This window comes from Chiloscyllium punctatum, chromosome 12, assembly GCF_047496795.1.
Source record: "Chiloscyllium punctatum isolate Juve2018m chromosome 12, sChiPun1.3, whole genome shotgun sequence".
Lineage (NCBI taxonomy): Eukaryota > Metazoa > Chordata > Chondrichthyes > Orectolobiformes > Hemiscylliidae > Chiloscyllium > Chiloscyllium punctatum.
Window position 1 is genome coordinate 71,596,986 of NC_092750.1, and position 21,594 is coordinate 71,618,579.

At 41.8% G+C, this 21,594-nt stretch overlaps 1 protein-coding gene across 1 annotated transcript in view; it reads right to left on the reverse strand.

Moving 5' to 3' along the window:
• The window catches only part of tex264b (testis expressed 264, ER-phagy receptor b), a 291,664-nt gene extending 271,483 nt beyond the window's left edge, over positions 1-20,181 (reverse strand). The window contains exon 1 of the mRNA XM_072582751.1: positions 19,817-20,181. Coding sequence (XP_072438852.1) covers positions 19,817-20,077 — 261 coding nt within the window. The 5' untranslated portion in view covers positions 20,078-20,181. The remainder of the gene's footprint in view (positions 1-19,816) is intronic.
• Between the last annotated feature and the right edge of the window lie 1,413 nt (positions 20,182-21,594).

Below are 21,594 nucleotides of genomic sequence, written 5' to 3' on the forward strand. Positions count from 1 at the left end.
TCAGGTCTCTGGCAAAACAGAAACCAAAAGGTCCAGAGATTATTGCTAGGCAATCTTTAGCATTAGAATTTTTTCAAAAATCAGCCTGTCTACAATTATAGGCTATTAAGCAGTCACATTCTTATTTTGAAAAGGCTTTTCTCCCAAACTCTCTTGACATTTTGTAAGCAGCAGACAACTCCAGTTCATTTGGCTTTCAAAATGTCACATAGTAAACCCTTCACAACCCAGGAATTGTCTTCATTTTCACTTTCCATTTCTCATAACCCATAAACATATAAATTTTCCCAAATGGAATTACAGGGTTATGGAGAAACCAGGCTATGGAGAGATCTGAAACTAAGGATGGAGTATTTTATACATTGGGATAGTGCTTAGCTAAGAACCAACCCAGGTCAGCATGCACGATGGCAATGTTCAATTGGGACTTAGTGAGAGTTAAGACATGGACAGCAAACTAAAACAACCTCCAATTTACAGAGGTTGGACACTTGCCAAGGATGTGTTGAGCCAGTCAAGTCTAAGGATAGCCAAGCCACAGATGTGACTTTCAGCAGATGAGCCAAGCCAGTGCAGTATCAGATGTTACAGAGGTTAAAATAAATAATCTTAATGATAGCAGCCACATGTGGCCCAAAGTTCACCTCAGGTCAAATATAGCAGAGTTAGGGACACAGTCTGGTTCAGTCTGAGACAGCTGACAAGTAGAGGGATGGAGTTATTGGTTAGTGAACAGAATTTGTGGCAGGAACTGAAAACAAATATTAGGTAAGCAATATGACAATTTAGAAGCAGTAAAGGGGTCAGAAGTGGTGGTTTGGAGTTGGGGGGGGGGGGGGTGCACTCATGTGCTTTCAATAATGTGGAAACTGATGTGGAGTTAACTTTTCAGATCCATGACCTGACATCAATAAAGTGGACAAATCTATTCACTTTATCCCTGCAAATTGCATTGAACGATAACTATAACCAATGACAACTGGAGGTTACACAGTTGAGCAGAGTAGTGGCCATTGTCCCTGACTACTCTGAAGCTTGTCTTCTCTGTTAATTGGAGTACGGATGCTAGGGCTCGATAAAAATTCCCACACTGCAAACTAATTATTTCAGTAAGTTGGTTAATGAGCTTGGCAAACTTTGAAAAGAAAGGAAAAGCTACTCAGAAAGCCTCAGAACCACATTAAAGTTGGGAGATGAAAAGCATGGGAAACAAAATGATTTTGTTCAAAAGAATTTTTTTATTTGTAGATGTGCACAAAAACTGTTGCAGACACATTTGAAAGAACTTGCTGGATATCAGGATTCTGTAACTGCAGCTTTTCCTCCAGAGCTGAAAACCTTCACAGTCCTGTCAGGAGGTGAAATATTTACAAGCTGTCAGCCATGAAACATGAGGAGGCTGTTTAGTCTCTTGGAACTATTTCCACCACAGTACACAGCTGATATCAGACACAATGTCACAAACACCATTTTCACAAGTACCGTTTAACAGTTTTGGATATCAATATCTATCAATCTCAGATTTGAAATTAATAAGCGATCTCACATTAATCATCACTTGTGGGAAACAGTTCCAATGGCCTGATATTCTGTGTGTAGAGATGTTTTCTAATCTCACTCCTGAAAGGTTTGGTTCTAACTCTCAATTGGCTCCAAATCAAAAGTTCCAAGTTCAAGTTCCACTCCAGGAATTAAGCACAAAATTCAAGGTTGACAACTCAAGTACCAAGAGGGAGCACTGCACTGCTGGAGATACACTTTTCAGATAAGACGTTAAACTGAGATTTCACCTGCCCTTTCAGTGCAGATCTATACAAGATCCCATGGTACTAGTTTAAGCGAATAGGGATCTCTCCCAATTGTCCCCGTTTATATTTATCAGAACGGACAAGAGTCAGACTCTGGTTATTATCACAGCACTGCTTGTGGGAGTTTGGTTTATGTAAATTAGCTGCCACATTCCTGCAGTACAATCATAACTACACTGCAGAAGTCTTTGAAAGGCTGCATTGCCTTAGGAGACCCTGTGGTGTCAAGAAAGACATTACAAATCAACCTCAATTATCCGAATGAGATGGTAGATCATAAACAAAGGAAGCCATACTGAACATAATTATATAAAAATGTTTACAGTATTTTTATTTCATCTATTCAATAAAAGGTGTACAAACACTGAATATTGCTTAAAAATTAATTATTTTTACAAATAAAGTCACTTTTCGTGTAAATAAAACTTCATTGAGGTGGAGGTCAGTTATTCTTTTTGGAGAAAATATCCAGTCGCTGTACCTTCAGGTGCTCGTGTTTGTTTTTGGCAGCGATAAAATCTGATGAAGATACATCAACTTAATGACATTGACTTTGTCTTGTGCTTGATACCACTTCATGAAAAGTCGCAAGCTGTTGATAGCTTCGTTAATGGGGACTGAAGGAGATGTCAGTATCAGATTTTCCTGCTGTTCTTCCATGACTATGTTGATAATCTGATCATTGCTGACTCTCTGTTCCAACGACATTGTCACAGTTTACCCAAGAATTGATCTCAGCCTCTACGAAGTCTCCTAATCCCAGCTGTCTGCAGTTCAGTGATTTCAGTGGCTACCCTTTGATCTGGACGGGTGTCCTTTTCACTGTCACGGCTACCAACACACAAGCCATTGTACCAATACTCTGACTTCGATGGCTTGTTGCAGTCCCAAGATTCAGCGATCATTAACATTGTTTAAAGTGACAGAGATCAAACTGGAGAACTGTGAACAAAAGACGCGATCGTCGCACCAGTATCTGCAACACCTCTTTGATGTAACGTTCTTATGGGATATTGAGATCTTGTTCAGATAATCCAAAACTCAGACAATTGATGTTAAGATAACAGAAATTATTCTGCATATAAATGCACTTGTTTTCTTTTTAATTTTTAGACTACATCACCAAGTACTTAATCAATAGGATACTTTCTTTCACTCTTTGCTTTAATATCGAGGGAAGCAACTTTTGAGAAGATTTGTAGCTCAGGTTGAGATTCTGGATGTAAGTTTGCTTGCTGAGCTGGAAGGTTCATTTCCAGACGTTTCATCACCATAGTAGGTATCATCATCAGTGAGCCTCAGTGAAGCACTGGTGTTTAGTCACCCGCTTTCTATTTATGTGTTGAGGTTTCCTTGGGTTGGTGGTGTCATTTCTGGTGATGTCATTTCCTGCTCTTTTTCTCCAAGAAAAGGAACAGGAAATAACGTCACCGCCAGAAATGATATCACCAGTCCAAGGAAACCTCAACACATATAGAAAGTGGGTCATTAACACCTGTGCTTCACTGGAGGCTCACTGATGATATTACCTTGTATGGTGACAAAATGTCTGAAAATAAACCTTCCAGCTTAGCAAGCAAACTTACATCAATATCTAGGGAAGTCTGTCAGCACTTTGTTTTTTTTATTTGCAATTTCTCAGTCAAGGTATCATTCTGGTGAATCTACTGTGCACTTCCTCCAAGATCAATATCTTTCTGAAGGTGTGGTCTATCAAACTGGTGACTATGTTCTAGATCAAATCTAAACATTCGTATGGTGAGTAAATGGCCCCTTGTCCTCTAGTCCTTTAGCTATAAAAGCCAGTGTTTTGGTATTTTTTTCTTGTACCTGTTCTTACTATTTCCATAAGCCACATCCATGAAACCTCAAGTCTTTTTTGACCTCTTGTTTCTAGGTTTTCACCTATTCCATGCTTTAAGACTAAGTAGATAATGTCACATTTGCTTATATTGAATTCCATTTCCCAGTTTGCCCATTCACAAACTATTATTAGGTCTTTATGATGTTATTTTTCCTTCTAGACTATGCTTACAATGCTACCTATATCTTTGTTATCAACAAATTTGGACACAGAGATCCATATTATTCACAGACATAAATGAGGCCCATGCCACAAATCACATTATAACAATTAGAGGACCTTCCTGTTATTTCTACTTTGTTTCTTGTCACTCAGGTTTTTTCCAAACCAGCTCAATAAATTTGTTTTCAATTCCAATTTCAATCTTTCAATCCTGTTTCAACCTTTGTTAACAGTCTCCCATGAGGAACTTTATCAAATGCCTTCTGGAAGCCCATTTTACTATCCATAGACATTCACCTGCATGGTCCTTTAGTCATCTCTTCAAAAAATTAAATTTGATGCATCCTTAAATTCATGCTAGCTCACTCTAATCAGTTGGACATTTTCAGGATTTTCAGTCAATCTTTCCTTGACTATGAATACTAGCCTAATTTGTCGGCTTCCCTCAACTTTAATAGAAGAATCATATTCAATTTCCCCCCAACTCCACTGTAAAAAGGATCACAGACAGAACAGAGTCAGTATTCAGCATAATCATTTCTTTTTTTTTAAATCAACAGTCTAGGATTTCTATTAGCTCCCTTCTTTATCTAGAAAAAGATTGATAAATCACCCAGTTTGTGAAATTTCTCCTCTCAATTTCTCTCTTTAGACTCCAGGTATCATTCTCACAAATCTACATTGTCTTCACTCCTAGACCTTTGAAGACATTGCTCCTGACCAATTTCTATTTTTACTTCGGACATTAAAAAAAAACTTTCAAACTTAACATTTGTTACTTTTTCTTTATGCTCCTTTTTTTTGTAAAAAGGGGCAACATCCAAGGACTGAGAAAAGTGTGTAGCACATTCTTCTCATAGAAATACTGGTCCTTTACGATCTCACTGTATATAACCATTAGGTGAAACACCATGAAATTTTCAGAACAGCATTTTAAAATCCCACCAGAAAGAAGTCAAGCCACAGTATAGGGAACCATCCAACATGCACAATTAGTTGTACAACAGAGCTATATACTATATTTAATAAAGCCCATTGCAGTTCACAGGGAATTTCGGATGTATCCAAACAAATATAATAAACCACAATCCACGAGCGATGTTATGATTCTTCATTGAAACAAACCTTACTTGAACTTAGAGTTGAAAAACGTGGTGCTGGGAAAACACAGCAGGCCAGGCAGCATCCGAGGAGCAGGAGAATCGACGTTTCGGGCATAAGCTTAGAAGAAGGGCTTATGCCCAAAACGCCGATTCTTCTGCTCCTCGGATGCTGCCTGGCCTGCTGTTTTCCCAGCACCACATTTTTCAACTCTGGTACTCCAGCATCTGCAGTCCTCACTTTTTTCCCTTACTTGAACTTACTCAGCTTTTCCAGTTTCGTTCACATTTTCAACAGAATGTTTGAAAGTTGGAGAGATGCTAAAGCTGACCTGCAAGACATTTTAGAAAAAAAAATGTGTGGGGTGGATACAGTAAGGGCACCAAATTTGGAGCGAATGGTAAAGTTGCCATAATTTTACCAGACCATAAAGGTTGCTCTTTCATTAGAGAGGCACAACTGGTGGTGGTTTAACCTGAGTATCAGTACACCTCAGGCAAGGAGAGACGTTGAGATGGAATTTTGTTTTTATGATGACCTTATGTGGTACAGCAATTAAACCCACACTGTTGGCATCACTCTGCATGGGAATACAGTATATAATTTTAATAAGAACAGTAAAGGTGGCCAGTAGCTGCCCATTCCACTTCTCAATGCATGGCTAACCTCAATAGGTCAATGTTTTTAGCTGCTAGGTACTAAACTTTCCACTGTCCAAATTACAGACACATTGTTTTGCCTTTTGGAACAAAGTATGGTGTTGAGTTAACATCAACAAGTGAACACGTCAATTCATTTATTTTAAGTTTCACAATTCATTGATTTATATTCCAAGATGATTGTAACTTTCTTCTGATCTTTGTCAATTTCAGAAGCCTGTTTTGGCCTGTATAAGTTACATCATGGAGATATTTCTATGATCCATGTTAAAATTTACAGTTATTTTAGGTTAGAGTCTTCATGCAACACATCTTCGTTCAGAAATCTCAGCACAGACAGACCAAAACCAAAATTGTTAAATTTTTTAAACTGCACTGTTATTTAATAAAGCAATGAATCAATTGCAATAAATAGCACAATCTTCCATGCAGAACAGTATGCTTGTAGATATGACACTTCTGTTATAATTGCAGGAGATCAAGGGTAGATATCTTGAGTGAAGATTCATGCAGCTGTTCATGGCTTTGCTGAGATAATTGTAAGTAGCTTCAAGATCCGGTGAAAGAAGAGACCAGGTTCAAGAAGCAAAAGTAATTTTGCCAGCAGATAAGATACTCAAATCACTTCTTTATCAAGTATTTTATCCTAAAAACTTATCTAATCAGTTTCAAATTACCTCATCATGTGTTAACACCGCCACCAAGTGGTATTAATAGAAATGTCATGGATAGTGTAAAAGACCTTTGCTATTGCATTATCATTCTAGATATTGCTTCAGATCATTCAGATTCGTCAATTTTCTGCTTTCTCCCCATGCAAACTACATTTGGATTCCATTTTCTGAGATTTGTATTGATTATTTAATTTTACAACAAAACCATCCACAGCCCAGACAGAAAAGAAAGATGATTGGTTGATCCTCGGACTGAAGGGACACCATAGAAAGAATGGAAGAATTACTTATTTATCACACAGGGTAGGTGGATTAGGGGTGAGGGATGAAAGGTGGGGTGGTTAAGCAGGGAGAGTAGTTGATGCGACACTATCTACTATAATGATGGTAGATAAGGAACCAATTATACGACATCAATTCTTCACCAACATTTCAACATTATGCTTAATTTAATAATAAATTGTAACTTGCTGATATGTTGATCATTTCAAACAATGAGCTAAATCTAGTTTTTCGGACAGCTGCCTGTGTTACTCCATTTTTTTAGTTTCCTATATTACAAATGTGCATTTTAAAAATAAAGGCACTACTCTAAAGATAAGTTCTTGTGCCTCGTGATCAAAGTGCTCATTCCTCCAGCAGTGTCCATATCCAGATTACTGTGCACAGAGAACAAGGGCTTGTTCTAATGAACTCTTGCACTAGACAAGAAAAGCAATATCATCTGCATAGAATCTAAAGACAGACTGAAAGTGACAAAGTTACAGATTGTACATCACTTGTTACATAAATAATTTATCATTGTATATGTATATTACACAAAATAGTGGCTTTTCTTCCAGAGGAGATTACACTTCAATCCAATCAAAGCAAATCAACTTGTATCATTCACAAACTATATTCAACCTGTTTTTGGAGACCCACAGCAGAAATGGAATCTAAAAGGAAAAAAAAGTGAATTTATATTGCACTTTCTCCATCCTCTAGATGTCATAAAATGTCTAATAGCCGAAGAACAATGTTTGAAGCATTGTTGTTACAATGGCCAATTTTTGTACAGCAAGATTCCACAGATGAGACAGCTGACTTAGTTGAATTGTTTTGTTAATGTCAGTCAGGTCTTGCTCCTTAAACCTTACCTCTCCAATCAAACCTTTGGTCACCTGTCCTAATATTTCTACACATAGTCTGGTGTCAGTATTTGATTTGTTGTGCATTTCTGTTAAGCATTTGGACAACTTTTTGACTATAGAGAAGACACCTATTAATACAAGTTACTGTTTTGGTCAAGGAATAAAATAATGATCAGAATACCAGTAGGAGAATTTGCTTTTCCTCAAGAACAGCTTTTATATCTACATAAGCTGATCGTAAGGGCGCCTATTGCCTCAAATGAAAAATATCTACATAGGCAAAATATGGAAGTATTCATTTAAATACAAATTAACACCTGGAGTGTACATTCTTGAATCCTGTACCAGGATTAAAAGCTTTTTTTAAAAGAAAAGTTCCAAGAACTCAATTCCTGGATTGAGACTGGACCCCAAATATACAACTTAAATTTCATTGAGGAGATAAAAAAACAAACTGTAGTCCTTAGCAGGTTATTACTGAATGAAGATGGCAAAGCTAATTAACCTGCAAACCCACCAGTTCAATTAATCACTTAAGTGAAACAAAATTTTCACTATTCTCTCCAACTCCACAAAGGTTAAGGAAGCATTTCTGTCATACAGAAAGTGTTCTTAGAATTACATTGAATATACTGCTCAAAATGCTTAAGGTCCATTTTATATTCATGAAATCAAATCAAGTACTTTGGTTCCAAAAATACTACCATTTGGGCAATTACTGTAGCAATTAAAGCGGAGGTATTCAGTAAAATCTTGACATTGCACAGAAGGTTTAAACAGTAGGTTATAAATGTCATAACCAAGTGGCTCTGGGGACTAATGCGCCGCATGCTAGTCTGAATTTTAGACAATGGCCTGAATTTAATGGTTGTGGGACAGCTTTCAGAAAGAATGCTTACTCTCATCCTGCACAAAGCAACTGATCCCTGTTAAATAAACAAACATTAGAAACAGGATATAAAATAACAGCTGCAACCATTGAAGCAGACAGGATTGGCATAATAAATGCTGCCCTCTGGCCACAGATTTGGGCTTTGCACTGTGTGAATCACAAACCAGTTCATATGATTCAGTCACCAGCAATTTTCCAAAACTCTATTGCCAGGTTTTATCAGATTCTGTAATGGAGTACCCTTAGACAGTCATGTTCTGAGCTCACTTACACTGATGACATGCTGTTGAGTATCTTGTGCTTTCTTTTCCCATTGACAAATCAGACACCTATGCTGATAGGAAGACAACTTCTCTAATTTCCCTCTATACAACCTCCAAATTATTTAAAACTGTTTTCCACATACACTTACATCTTTGACCTTGTTCCTAATACTGTCGCATTGCCTTATCTTCCAAAGCATCTAGTTAAAAATCTCTTCCCATCCTAGCCCCACTCTAGGATCCTGAGTATTGCTATTCAACTTGCTTCCCTACACCAATGTTGTTACAGAACTTACTCCTCCTCACTGCCTCTACTAGTTTGGCCATAGTTATTCACAAGCAATCTTTTACAGCTATGAGGCCTCTCTTCCCCCGAAGGGAAACATCTTTGAACATTTTAATTCCTTCAAAGGGCACAGAAAGTCCTAATGGTATTTATACTCTCTGTATACAGATATTTTTAATCAGGCATATTACGACATAGCTCTGGAAAAGGTGGGACTTTAGAACATGAACTCTTCCAACTACATTTAATCTTTACCAGCCCTCTCTCCTGCAAAACACCACAAATAACCTGATGACTGTTTGTGTCATTAACTAATCATTTATCTCCTCATCAAGGCAGATGAGAGGGTTATTGTTACATCACAAAATCATTGGTGAGAGGCCTATGTAGATTGTGGTACGCATGTACTGCACTAACCACTGGTCATTTGTGTGTTTAGTATCTATTATGTTTTGAGATGAATATTCACATGGGGAAAACCACAAATTAAATACAACAAACACATTTTCCCAGCAACTCAAAGTGCATTTCAGAAAGCTTTTCTCACTTAGTGAAAACAGTTAGAATTAGTGTATTTCTGGGGGAGTGTGAAGAAAGAAAGTACTTTGAAGTTTTTTTCCCTTGATAATTTCAGATTCAGTATCAGTCACCCCTAGAAGCAGCTCCCATCCAAAAGGTTACTCAGGTATAATAACATATGTGTCATTTCCATTAGCATACAGCATCACGGATGTGACGTAAAGTTTTCAAAGGCAGATCATGGAAAGACCTGCAACCAAAGCCAGATACAAATCAATAAGTTGCTTCCTTCCACAGCTAGCAAGCATTCAAACCCACAATGAAAATTCTTACTACAATTACTCTGCTCAAAAAAAACTTCACTGGCCATAAAGCACTTTGAGACATCCAGTGGTCATGACAAAAATTAAATAAATACAAGATTTCCCTTTCATCTGATGTACTATGTTCAGTGTAACTGGTCTTCAGCTAATAATACAAAATAACAAACAAATAATCGTTATCTTGGAGGTTGACTTAACTTGGCAAACTAAATAGCTCCTTGCTACTACTACTCCTAAATTCTGAGATCAACCTGAGCTTTCCCTCAGCTTTCTGTTTGAAGTCCTCATTGAATACAAAAGCCTTTTCCTGCTTTTGGCTCTCAAAAAAATGTTCAAAATAAATCCCAGAAAGGGATTCCATATTAGTGAGAAGTGTCAGGAAAATTTTACTATATTAAAGATGACTACACAAGCCCACATTTCCTGTCAGAAATATGAAACGTGTACTAGACAAAGTGAGATCAAGAGTCCATCGAGAAGAAAATCACAACTGTCAATCACCAGAAAACAATGACAAAACCACCTTTCTCATATCCCTTTACAACAAGATGTCAAGTAATAATTGTTAAAGCAAGAATAGGCACAGATAGCCCTGGGATTTAAAAATCTTCCTTCCAAAAGCCAAACACTCATTGCACTTGGTAACAGATGTAGTTTTAATAGCTCTTGAAAGCACTCCCCTTCCAAGAAATGTTGGTTCTTGTCAGCATCAATTTAGAATTGCAATGCAGTATAACAAGATCATTTTCCTCCTAACAGATCTGTCAAACTTGTCAAGCTGCTGTCTTCAGATTCACAGTAGACATTCTTCACTGGATTAATGTCAAGCACCAAATTCTAAACATGCTCCTGCAAACTCTGTTGACAATCTTAGTCTTTTCGTCAATCTTTTGGATTCAATTTTAATAGCTTCTTCAGCTCAGTCTATCTTTTCAGGCCTTCAAAAGGCATTCCCCTGCTTTTCACAGGGAGAAATGTTAACTTATTAGAGGAACAAAAATTCTCCTCTATCTTCATATGATTAAAAAAAAATCAAGCTCACTATATCATTGCGAACTGAAAGGTTTCCATCACTGCAAAGACTCTTTATTATTAGAACACTTCGATTAATAGCACAGCTAAGTAAATAATCCAAAGATATCCAGACATGCAAATAGGGATTCACAGCAATATTCTTCCTTACAGATGATAATGGGTCTGAAATTAGCTTCATGCTAGTTGTAAGAGGGATAGAAACAGTTTACAAAAAGAGATGTTGATAAGCCAAATAAGCAGGCAAAAAGGTTGTCAAATGGAGTACAATGTGGGGAAAACGTGAAGTTGATCATTTTGCAGGGGAGAACAAAAGAACAGAATATTAATTTCAATGGAGAAAAACTGCAGATAGCTGCAGCACAAAAGGACTTGGGGGTACTTTTGCATGAAACACAAAGCTAGCACAGGTGCAAGGAGGCTAATGGAATATTGGCCCTTATTTCAAGGAGATTGGTGTAGAAGAGTACAGAAGTCTTACTGCAACTGTAGAAGGTGGTGGTGAAACTACATCTGGAATACAGCGGGCAGATTTGGTCCCTTCACTAGATGATCCTGGTGTGGAGGGATTGTCTAATGAACAAAGATTAAAAGATTGGGATTTTACTCAGTCATATCTATAGTCATTCAACACAGACAGACCCTTCAGTCTAACCAGTCTGTGCCAACCATAATCGCAAACTAAATTAGTCCCACCTGCCTGCACTTAATGAATATTCCTCCAAAGATTTCTTATTCATGTACTGATCCAAATGTATTTTAAATGTTATAACTGTACCTGCACCCACCACTTTCTATTAAAGTTCAATCCACTCTCACAAACCACTGCGTAAAACAATTGCCTCTCATCTTTTTTAAATCTTTCTCCTCTCACCATAAAAATATACCCCTTAGTCTTGAAATCCCCACCAAAGGGAAATGATATATACCCTCATGATTTTATAAACCCCAATAACTACAGATTTCACTCCTCAACCTTCTACTCATTCGAATTTAAGAGAATAAGAGATGATCCCATTGAGACAGATAGGATTCTGATGGGGCTTAACAAGGTGAATGCTGAAAGAATGTTTCTCCTCATGAGAGGCTGTAAGGCGAGAGGACATGGTCTCAGAATAAAAGGGCACCAATATAAGACTGAGATGAGAAGGAACTTCTTCTCTCAGAGGATTGAGAGTCTTTGTCAATCCTTGCTGCAGAGAACTGGTGGGTGGGAGTGAAGGCGGGGGCTGTGAGTGAGATCCTTGCTGAGATAGATTCTTAATTAGTAGGGCTTATCTCAAGGTTTATAGGGAAAGGGAAGGAGTGGACATCAGTAGTATCAGAGCAACCATGATCTTACATTCCTATTTCTTATAATCTTAGACACCTAATGCCAATGGTAATGTCTACTAATATGTCATTGACATTAACCAAGAGACACGAACAACAGACGGGGGGAGGGGGGGTGGGGCGGGCGTGGTAGAGGGGTGGAATGCAGTTATTAACAACTGGAGATGAATATGTAATATTGCATAACAGATAAGCGTTTTAACCAGAACTACTAATCTTCTCTGTTTCTTGTCTCCATTGTGCATGAACTGGCGTGAATCATAAAACTATATAAAAGGTTCAGTCTACAGGTAAAAGCAGGAAAAGAGGCTTTGTCAGGAAATTGTGGCATTAATAACAACAGAGGTGGAGGTAAGAAAATGCAGGTTGCCCCCAAGTTTCCTGAGTCTTCTCCAGACATCCTACCGGCTCTAACATGTCAGGTTAGCAGACCTGTATGCTAGCAGTGAGAAGAAGAAACCTGCTGCCATAAACAGCAATGCTGGCTGAGCTACAGCAGCTAACCTATAGGAGGGTTTTGCAAGATCCAGTGATACAAAAGAAAGATTGATCTGACCAGGTCAGGAAAGTCAGCAAACATAAAAGGTGCACAAACATTCTGAGAGTGCTCACACTCTCTCAGCATTGTCTGATGCACTCATCGTCAGAATTTCTTTTTTTTTTCAAATTTCACTTATGGGACATGGGTGTCACTGCTGGCCAGATCCTATTGCCCATCCTGTAGTTGCTCTTGAGAAGGTTGTATGAGCGGTCTTCTTGAACCACTGCAATCGATATACAGTACCCTTCTATCTATTTACATATGTTTGCTCAACATCTTTTCCTTTGCTCCCTCCATTGATGGGAATTCTTGTAGTAGTGGTGATATAATGGGAAACAGAGGTGTGTTCCTCATAGATCACACAGCTTTACCTGACAGAGGAACTGGGTCTGAAAATTAGCAGCATCTTGATCTCTCTCTCAGCACTGAACACACAGATTGGAGAAGGGCAACTGCACTAATCTCAAACTCCCATCTTTTATACGACAACCACCTGCAATCTCTTCAAAACTTTAACAAGTACAAATGCCCCAGTCATGTGCATTTCAATACTGGTTAAAACATAACCCTTCACTTTTTCAGGTCAATTACATTAAAAATAACAGCCTCCCCCACCCAAACATGATGAGAATGGTTCAGAAAACTCCACTGCTGCAGAAGGCACAATGTCACAGGATGCATGTTATGTCTCTTACACAATTTGAAAGATGAGGTGATTGCTTGCATTCACTCATGATAGAGTCAGTGGTATCAGGGATAGATGCACTCAGCTAGTCAGAAATGTGGAATCCAAGGGATCAACAGACGAATGCTAAAGGTTCACCAGCAGTGGTAAAAGATAAGAGTCAGAGATGTACAGCATGGAAACAAACCCGTCAGTCCAACTCATCCATGCCGACCAAATTAATGTAGTCCCTTTTGCCAGCATTTGACCCATATCCCTTTAAACCCTTCTTATTCATATATCCATCCAGATGCCTTTTAAATGTTGTAACTGTACCAGCATTCGCCACTTCCTCAGGCAGCTCACTCCATACATGCACCACTTTGTGTAAAAATATTGCCCCTTAGGTTCCTTTTAAATCTTTCCCCTCTCATCTTAAATTTGGACTCCGCCAATTCTGGACTCCCCAGTGCTGGGGAAAAGACCTTGACTGTTCACCCTATCCACACCCCTCACGATTATATAAACAGCCTCTGACACTCCAGGGAAAACAGTCCCAGTCTATTCAGCCTCTCCCTACCCATGCAACATCCTTGTAAATCTTTTCTGAACCCTTTCAAATTTCAAAACGTCGTTTCTGTAGCCGGGAAACCAGAAATGAATGCAAAAGTGGCCTAAGCAGTGTCCTGTACAGCCTCAACATGACATTCCAACTCTTATATTCAAATCACTGACCAATAAAGACAAGCATATCAAACGCCTTCTTCACTACTCTGTCTACCTGCAACTCCACTTTCAAGGAACTATGAACTTGCACTCCAAGGTCTCTGTTCAGCAACACTCCCCTTACCATTAAGGTGTAAAGTCCTGCCCTGATGTGCCTTTCCAAAATGCAAAACCTCACATTTATCTGAATTAAACTCCTTGTGCCATTCCTCAGCCCATCAGTCCATTTGATTAAGATCCCATTGTACTCTGAAGTAACCTTAGGTATCCAATACACAGCCAATTTTGGTGTTATCTGCAAACTTACAAACCACATCTATGTTTATACTCAGATATATAAATGACAAAAAGCGGTGTATCAAGCACCAATCCTTCTGGCACATCACTGATCACAGGTCTCCAGTCTGAATAGCAATGCTCCACCAGCACCCTCTGTCTCCTATCTTCGAGCCAGTTGTGTATCCAAGTGGTTAGGTCCCCCTGTATTCCATGTGATCTAACTTTGCTAACCAATTTACCATGTTGAATGCTTTACTGAAGTCCAGATAGATCTGTCAATAATCTGAACCTGTGTGTGTCTCTGTAGATATTGCAGTCCTTTTGAATATTTCCACCACTCTGACTTCACCAATCCTCTTCATTACTTTTTCAAAAAACTCGATTTACATTAGTGAAACATGATATCCCATGCACAAATCCATGTTGACTATCTCAAATCAGTCCTTGACTGTCCTCCCAGTCCTGCTGGACACAATCATAAGCACAGAGGATGAATGATTTGTGGATGGACATTGCAGGGCACTTTTATTGAACCTTTAAACTTTACAGTTGTCCATTGAGAATCTGACTGATTTTATGAGAGATAGGAAGTTGTTTTACCACAAGAGAGAATGAATAATTTGCTGCCCTCAGTCAGGGTATGTGCCACTGTTTGCTCAGCGCTTCATGACATGCCAAACAGGATCCCCTGACGATGAAGTTGGGAAAGCTGATAGGTTCTGAGATTGTAATACCAAAACCTTCACTCCCTGTGGGAAGCTGAAATGTTACCCCCAGCCAATTAAGTTCCCCTACACAACCTTCTAAAAACTTCAGGTAGGCCCAGAAGATTCTACTCCATATGTTGTTACAACTGAGGTTGGAGAGTGCACTGTAGCTTTCAGTCTGTATTGTCACACTTCGATGGATGTCAGAGACCTTTACAGACAGATAGTTCAGGAATTATTGAGAATTCTGAGGTGCTTATAATATTTGATGCAGCACATAGACTTTATGGATTTGTAGTGCTCTTTCCTGCACCCTATTATTGAATTTTGGGGGGGGGGGGGGGGGGGGGGCGTGTGTGTGGTGCCCATACTGCACTCGATTTGCTGCTAGAGATGGCGTTTTTAATTCTGAAGAGTCAATAACCTGAACCTGTGTCTGTCCCTGCAGATACTGCAGACCTGTTGAACATTTTCCCATTCCATTTCAGATTTGCAGCCTCTATTTAAGACTGCATCCTGGGTCAGTGCAGAGAAGCATGAGGAAAGATGATTGGCATAAATACTAAGGGATTCTATGAATTCTAAATAAATGCAAAATTGGCACGACAAATATGGAGTATGAGTAAACCAAGGAAGTCAACTGTAAGTATTTGTTTTCTTTTTAAGAAAGCAATCTTCAACTCAAAAACTCAAAGTTAAAGGATTAAGGTTAGAGATAGCTGTAACTAGATTAAAGAGAAATCAAAACTTTATTTCTGGTAAGCTTAGCTAATTGTCTCGTTAACAGAGGTAAAGCAGGATAACTCAGCTGATTACATATCTTACACCATATGGGAATTCGAAAATGGTCCTGACAACCTCACACGCAGAAAAAAATTATCAACCAGAGGAGCTTGAACACCTATGTCATAGTTTGAATAGCAGCTAGCATTACCAAGGTGAATGGAGTCTCGGAGCTATGTGGACAGCATGTTTCTAGAGGTGGGTTTTGGATTAGTGGTTCTGGAAGAGCACAGCAGTTCAGGCAGCATCCGGGGAGCAGCAAAATCGACGTTTCGGGCAAAAGCCCTTCATCAGGAATAAAGGCAGAGAGCTTGAAGCGTGGAGAGATAAGCTAGAGGAGGGTGAGGGGTGGGGAGAAAGTAGTATGGAGTATAATAAGTGAGTGGGGGAGGGGATGAAGGTGATAGGTCAGGGAGGAGGGTGAAGTGGATAGGTGGAAAAGAAGATAGGCAGGTAGGACAAGTCATGGGGACAGTGCTGAGCTGGAAGTTTGGAACTAGGGTGAGGTGGGGGAAGGGGAAATGAGGAAACTGTTGAAGTCCACATTGATGCCCTGGGGTTGAAGTGTTCCGAGGCGGAAGATGAGGTGAGGTAAAAACAATGACTGCAGATGCTGAAAACCAAATACTGGATTAGTGGTGCTGGAAGAGCACAGCAGTTCAGGCAGCATCCAACGAGCAGCGAAATCAACGTTTCGGACAAAAGCCCTTCAGGGCTTTTGCCCGAAACGTTGATTTCGCTGCTCGTTGGATGCTGCCTGAACTGCTGTGCTCTTCCAGCACCACTAATTCAGTTCTTCCTCCAGGCGTCTGGTTGTGAGGGAGCGGCGGTGAAGGAGACCAGGACCTCCATGTCCTCGGCAGAGTGGGAGGGGGAGTTGAAATGTTGAGCCACAAGGCGGTGTGGTTGATTGGTGCGGGTGTCCCGGAGATGTTCCCTAAAGCGCTCTGCTAGGAGGCGTCTAGTCTCCCCAGTGTAGAGGAGACCGCATCGGGAGCAACGGAAACAATAAATGATATTGGTGGATGTGCAAGTAAAACTTTGATGGATGTGGAAGGCTCCTTTAGGGTCTTGGATGAGGTGTGGGAGGAGGTGTGGGCGCAGGTTTTGCAGTTCCTGTTGTGGCAGGGGAAGGTGCCAGGATGGGAGGGTGGGTTGTAGGCGGGTGTGGACCTGACCAGGTAGTCACGGAGGGAACAGTCTTTGCGGAAGGCGGAAAGGGGTGGGGAGGGAAATATATCCCTGGTGGTGGGGTCTTTTTGGAGGTGGTGGAAATGTCGGCAGATGATTTGGTTTATGCGAAGGTTGGTAGGGTGGAAGGTGAGCACCAGAGGCGTTCTGTCCTTGTTACGGTTAGAGGGGTGGGGTCTGAGGGCGGAGGTGCGGGATGGGGACGAGATGCGTTGGAGGGCATCTTTAAACAAGTGGGAAGGGAAATTGCGGTCTCTAAAAGAAGGAGGCCATCTGGTGTGTTCTGTGGTGGAACTGGTCCTCCTGGGAGCAGATACAGCTGAGGTGGAGGAATTGGGAACATGGGATGGCATTTTTGCAAGAGGTTGGATGGGAAGAAGTGTAATCCAGGTAGCTGTGGGAGTTGGTGGGTTTGTAAAAAAATGTCAGTGTCAAGTCGGTTGTCATTAATGGAGATGGAGAGGTCCAGGAAGGAGAGGGAGGTGTCAGAGAGGGTCCAAGTAAATTTAAGGTCAGGGTGGAATGTGTTGGTGAAGTTGATGAATTGCTCAACCTCCTCGCAAGAGCATGAGGTGGCGCCAATGCAGTCATCAATGTAGCGGAGGAAGAGGTGGGGAGTGGTGCCGGTGTAATTATGGAAGATCGACTGTTCTCTGTAGCCAACAAAGAGACATGCATAGCTGGGGCCCATATGTGTGCCCATGGCTACCCCTTTGGTCTGGAGTAAGTGGGAGGATTCGAAGGAGAAATTGTTAAGGGCGAGGACCAGTTTGGCCAAACGAATGAATGTGTCGGTGGAAGGGTACTGTTGGGGACGTCGGGAGAGGAAAAAACGGAGGGCTTGGAGGCCCTGGACATGGCGGATGAAGGTGTAGAGGGATTGGATATCCATGGTGAAGATGAGGCATTGGGAGCCGGGGGAACTGAAGTCTTGGAGGAGGTGGAGGGCGTGGGTGGTGTCTCGAATGTATGTGTGGAGTTCCTGGACTAGGGGGATAGGAAAGTGTCGAGGTAGGTAGAGATGGCCTACCCCACACAATTTCTGGGCATGCAGGCAAAGAAGGAATGGGTGACTTCCAGATAGGACCAAGTAGCTCATGCAGGAGTCCCCAGGGTGCAACCTATTTACAAACCAATATTCAGTTTTGAATACCACGTGAAGGCTATAGTTCTCTGCAAAGGACAGCCACAGCCAGGTTCATGGCACCATCAGTGGCTGAATCACACAGGAGAAAAGTCAGTCATAGAGAGACAAGATTCAAATGGTACAGAGTGCATAACGCTGTTTCTGCGGCCAAAGACATATGATTCCTAGGTAGTATGTTAATATTTTGGCAACGGAAGTTTGCAGAGAAATTGATGGAATAATTGATACTGCAGAGGTTAGCTGTAAACTGCAAGAAATTAGGAATTAATTGATCAGGTGGTTAGAAAGTAGCACATGAAATTCCACCCAGAAAAGCCACTTGACATTCAAGGACATCACTGAACGTCCCATTAATTATACATGCAAGCTTGTCCACCATTTGCAAGATACATGCCAGGAATGTGACAGAATGCTCATGCCTTGCCTGATTGAGTGCAGTCACAACAACACACAAGCATTGTGATATCATCCAGCACAAAGCACTTAATTGGCACCACATAACAATTATCCACAGTCTCCACCATCGATGCTCAGTAGCAGCAATATGAACCTTCCACAAGATGCACTGCAGAAACTCACCAGAGAAACCTTATACAGCACCTTCCAAACTTATGACCACTAACGTCTTGAAAAACAAGGGCAAATACAATGGGAACACTATCAGCTGCAAGCTCCTCTCCAAGCCACTCACCATCCTGACTTGAAAAGATATCGTCATGCCTTCACTGTCAAAATGCTGAAGTTCTCTGCTGAACAACTCTGAGGACATTCGTGAGGGAGCTCAAAGTGAACTTCCACCAATCCCTAAACGTAGCAGGATAGATCAATAAGGTGATTAAGAAAGCATATGATATTCATTCTTTAATGAGATACAGTTGAGATTTAAGAGGAAAGAGGTTATGCTGAAACTTTATAAATCATTGTTAGGCCAACCCTTCACTAATGTGGCAGTTCTGACGATTTCATTATAGAAAGCATGTACTTGCACTAGAGAGAGTACTGAAAAGCATTATCATTGACAAAGAAATGCTACGAGTAAAGATTGGAAAGGCTGGGGTATTTTCCTTGGAGCACAGGAGACAGAGGTTGAATTGAGTTTTTTCTTCATTCATTCATGGGTTCTGGCGAGACTGGCTAGGCCTAAATATTGTTCATCCTGACTTGTCCAGACAGTAATCAGGTCAGTCCATATTGCTGCGAGTCTGGAGGTCAGACTAGAAAACAACAGAAAAAAAAACCAAACAACTATGGATGGTAGAAATCACAAATAAAAATAAACTGCTGGAAAACTCAGCAAGTTTGGCAGCACCTGTGGAGAGAAGATATTCTGCAGAAGAGATTCTGGACCTGCTTTCTTTATACCCATCAAATTTTGAAGGGCATTATGATCTACAGATAAAACTGGCAACTTAGCCTCAATGGAATTAATAGCCTAACTGCATTCCAACATCATATGATCTAAAATTGTGGATGACTCATGTTGTTCCAACACATCTCCCTTATTTCAAAACAAAGCTGCAGTATGCTCATTTCTATTTATTGCTTCTTTGCCATAGTTAAACAGTTATGTTTACATGGCAGCCCCACTGCACCAACAGCACAATGGGAGTCTGGGCTCTCACCAGAGTGATGGACAGCCCTACTAATGACGTCATGACCAGCTGACATTGGAGGCAGGCCTGACCTGGCCCGGCATGGGCAGCAGGACCCGGTAACTCTCAAGGCCTTACCTTCTTCGGCGTGTCATAGTAGATGCCAATGGAGCTCAGTTTGGGCGCGATGCTGGTGATCTCAGTGAAGAGTCGGCCTGCTTCCCGGTAAGGACCCTGCTTGTACTTGTAGGCCACGGTGAAAGCGCCGATGGGCGGCGGGCCAGAGCGCACTGTCACCTCAGACAGGAGGCCCGAGTACAAGGCCAGGACCAGCAGGCTGAGCAGCAAGAAGGCTGCCAGCAACACAACGCCCACAGCCAAGAAGTTTAGCTCGGACATGTCTGCAGAGCGGCGGGTGGGGCTCGAGCTCGCAGTCCGGCAGGGGAGGGAACTGGGGCTACCCCGCTCCAATCACAGGGGCAGGAGCGGGGCCTGGGACAGGGGGCGGGGCGAGGGGGCTACCCGGCTCCAATCACAGGGGCAGGAGCGGGGCCTGGGACAGGGGCGGGGCGAGGGGGCTACCCGGCTCCAATCGCAGGTGTAGTGGGTGGGGCCTTGGGCGAGGGGTGGGGCAAAGGGCGGCACGGTTCTCCAATCAGAGAGCTATGGGGCGGGGGTGTGTGTCTGCGACCGGCGATGACAGCCGCTCGGTTCCAATCACGGGTAGGGGGGGCGTGGCCTAGATTGTGACGGAATCAGTCCGACTCAAGGAGGGGTGGGGGGCGGGAAAAGACATATTCGACCCAACACCAATCACAGGGGCAGCGGGCGCAGAATGTGGGTGGGGTCGGCCGGTGGGAGGCGGGGCCTATGATGGCCCACGCCTCGCTCGCGGGTATGTGGGCGGGGCCTGGCGTGGACCGGCTCCAATCACCGGGACATGAGGCGGGGCCTGTGGCGGCCCATTGCAAGAATGATGTGTCTCCTCCCCCTCGGGTGCTGGGGGTAAATCCTTGCTGCAAATGCGCAGATTCTGACCTGTCAATTCAAACTCGTGAACCGATAACGGACTGTGCCCGCATTGACATACATTGCAACGATTGTTTTTTTATTTGTGGTGTGCAGTAGAGAGATTTTTTTTCTTAGGTAACATTTAACAATTAATGCTGCTGATGTTTTTTTTTCTTGAACAACGAGCTCACCCCGCCCTTGTGCATCAAAGGTCAGAGCAGGGTCTGAGCTTTCTGAAATGTGTTGCTGCAGATATAGCAGGGGTTTGCTGTCAGGGCATGACATCTTGACCTGGCTAGTGCCATCTTAACACACCCACTGGAGCTCACCTTCAAGTTGCTCTGGGAGCAGCTTTGAACAACTCACTTTCTGGATGAATCTGTGCCCCTTTTGGACAAATTCATATTTGGCACTCTTGGGTCTATTGGACCCTGTGGTGGGATTGACCTAAGAGAACTTCCCTTTCTTATTACACTGTCCTCATCATCCCATTGCACAGAATAATTTCAAATTTTCTTCATTAAGTATAATAATGAAAGATGACCTAAGTTCTAAAATCAAAATGTGTTTGGGTAAAGTTGAGAATGTGAGTAAGCACCGAGTGCGTAAGAGAACCTTTCCAGGACACCCGCACCAATCAACCCCACCACCCTGTAGCTGAGCACTTCAATTCCCCCTCCCACTCCGCCAAGGACATGCAGGTCCTGGGCCTCCTCCATTGCCACTCTCTAACCACCCGCCACCAAGAGGAAGAACACCTCATCTTCCACCCAGGACCCTCCAAACCCATGGCATCAATATGGATTTCAGCAGTTTCCTCATTTCCCCTCCACCCCCCCACCTTATCCCAGTTCCAACCTTGCATCCTGGCACTGCCCTGGTGACCTGTCCCACCTGTCCATCCT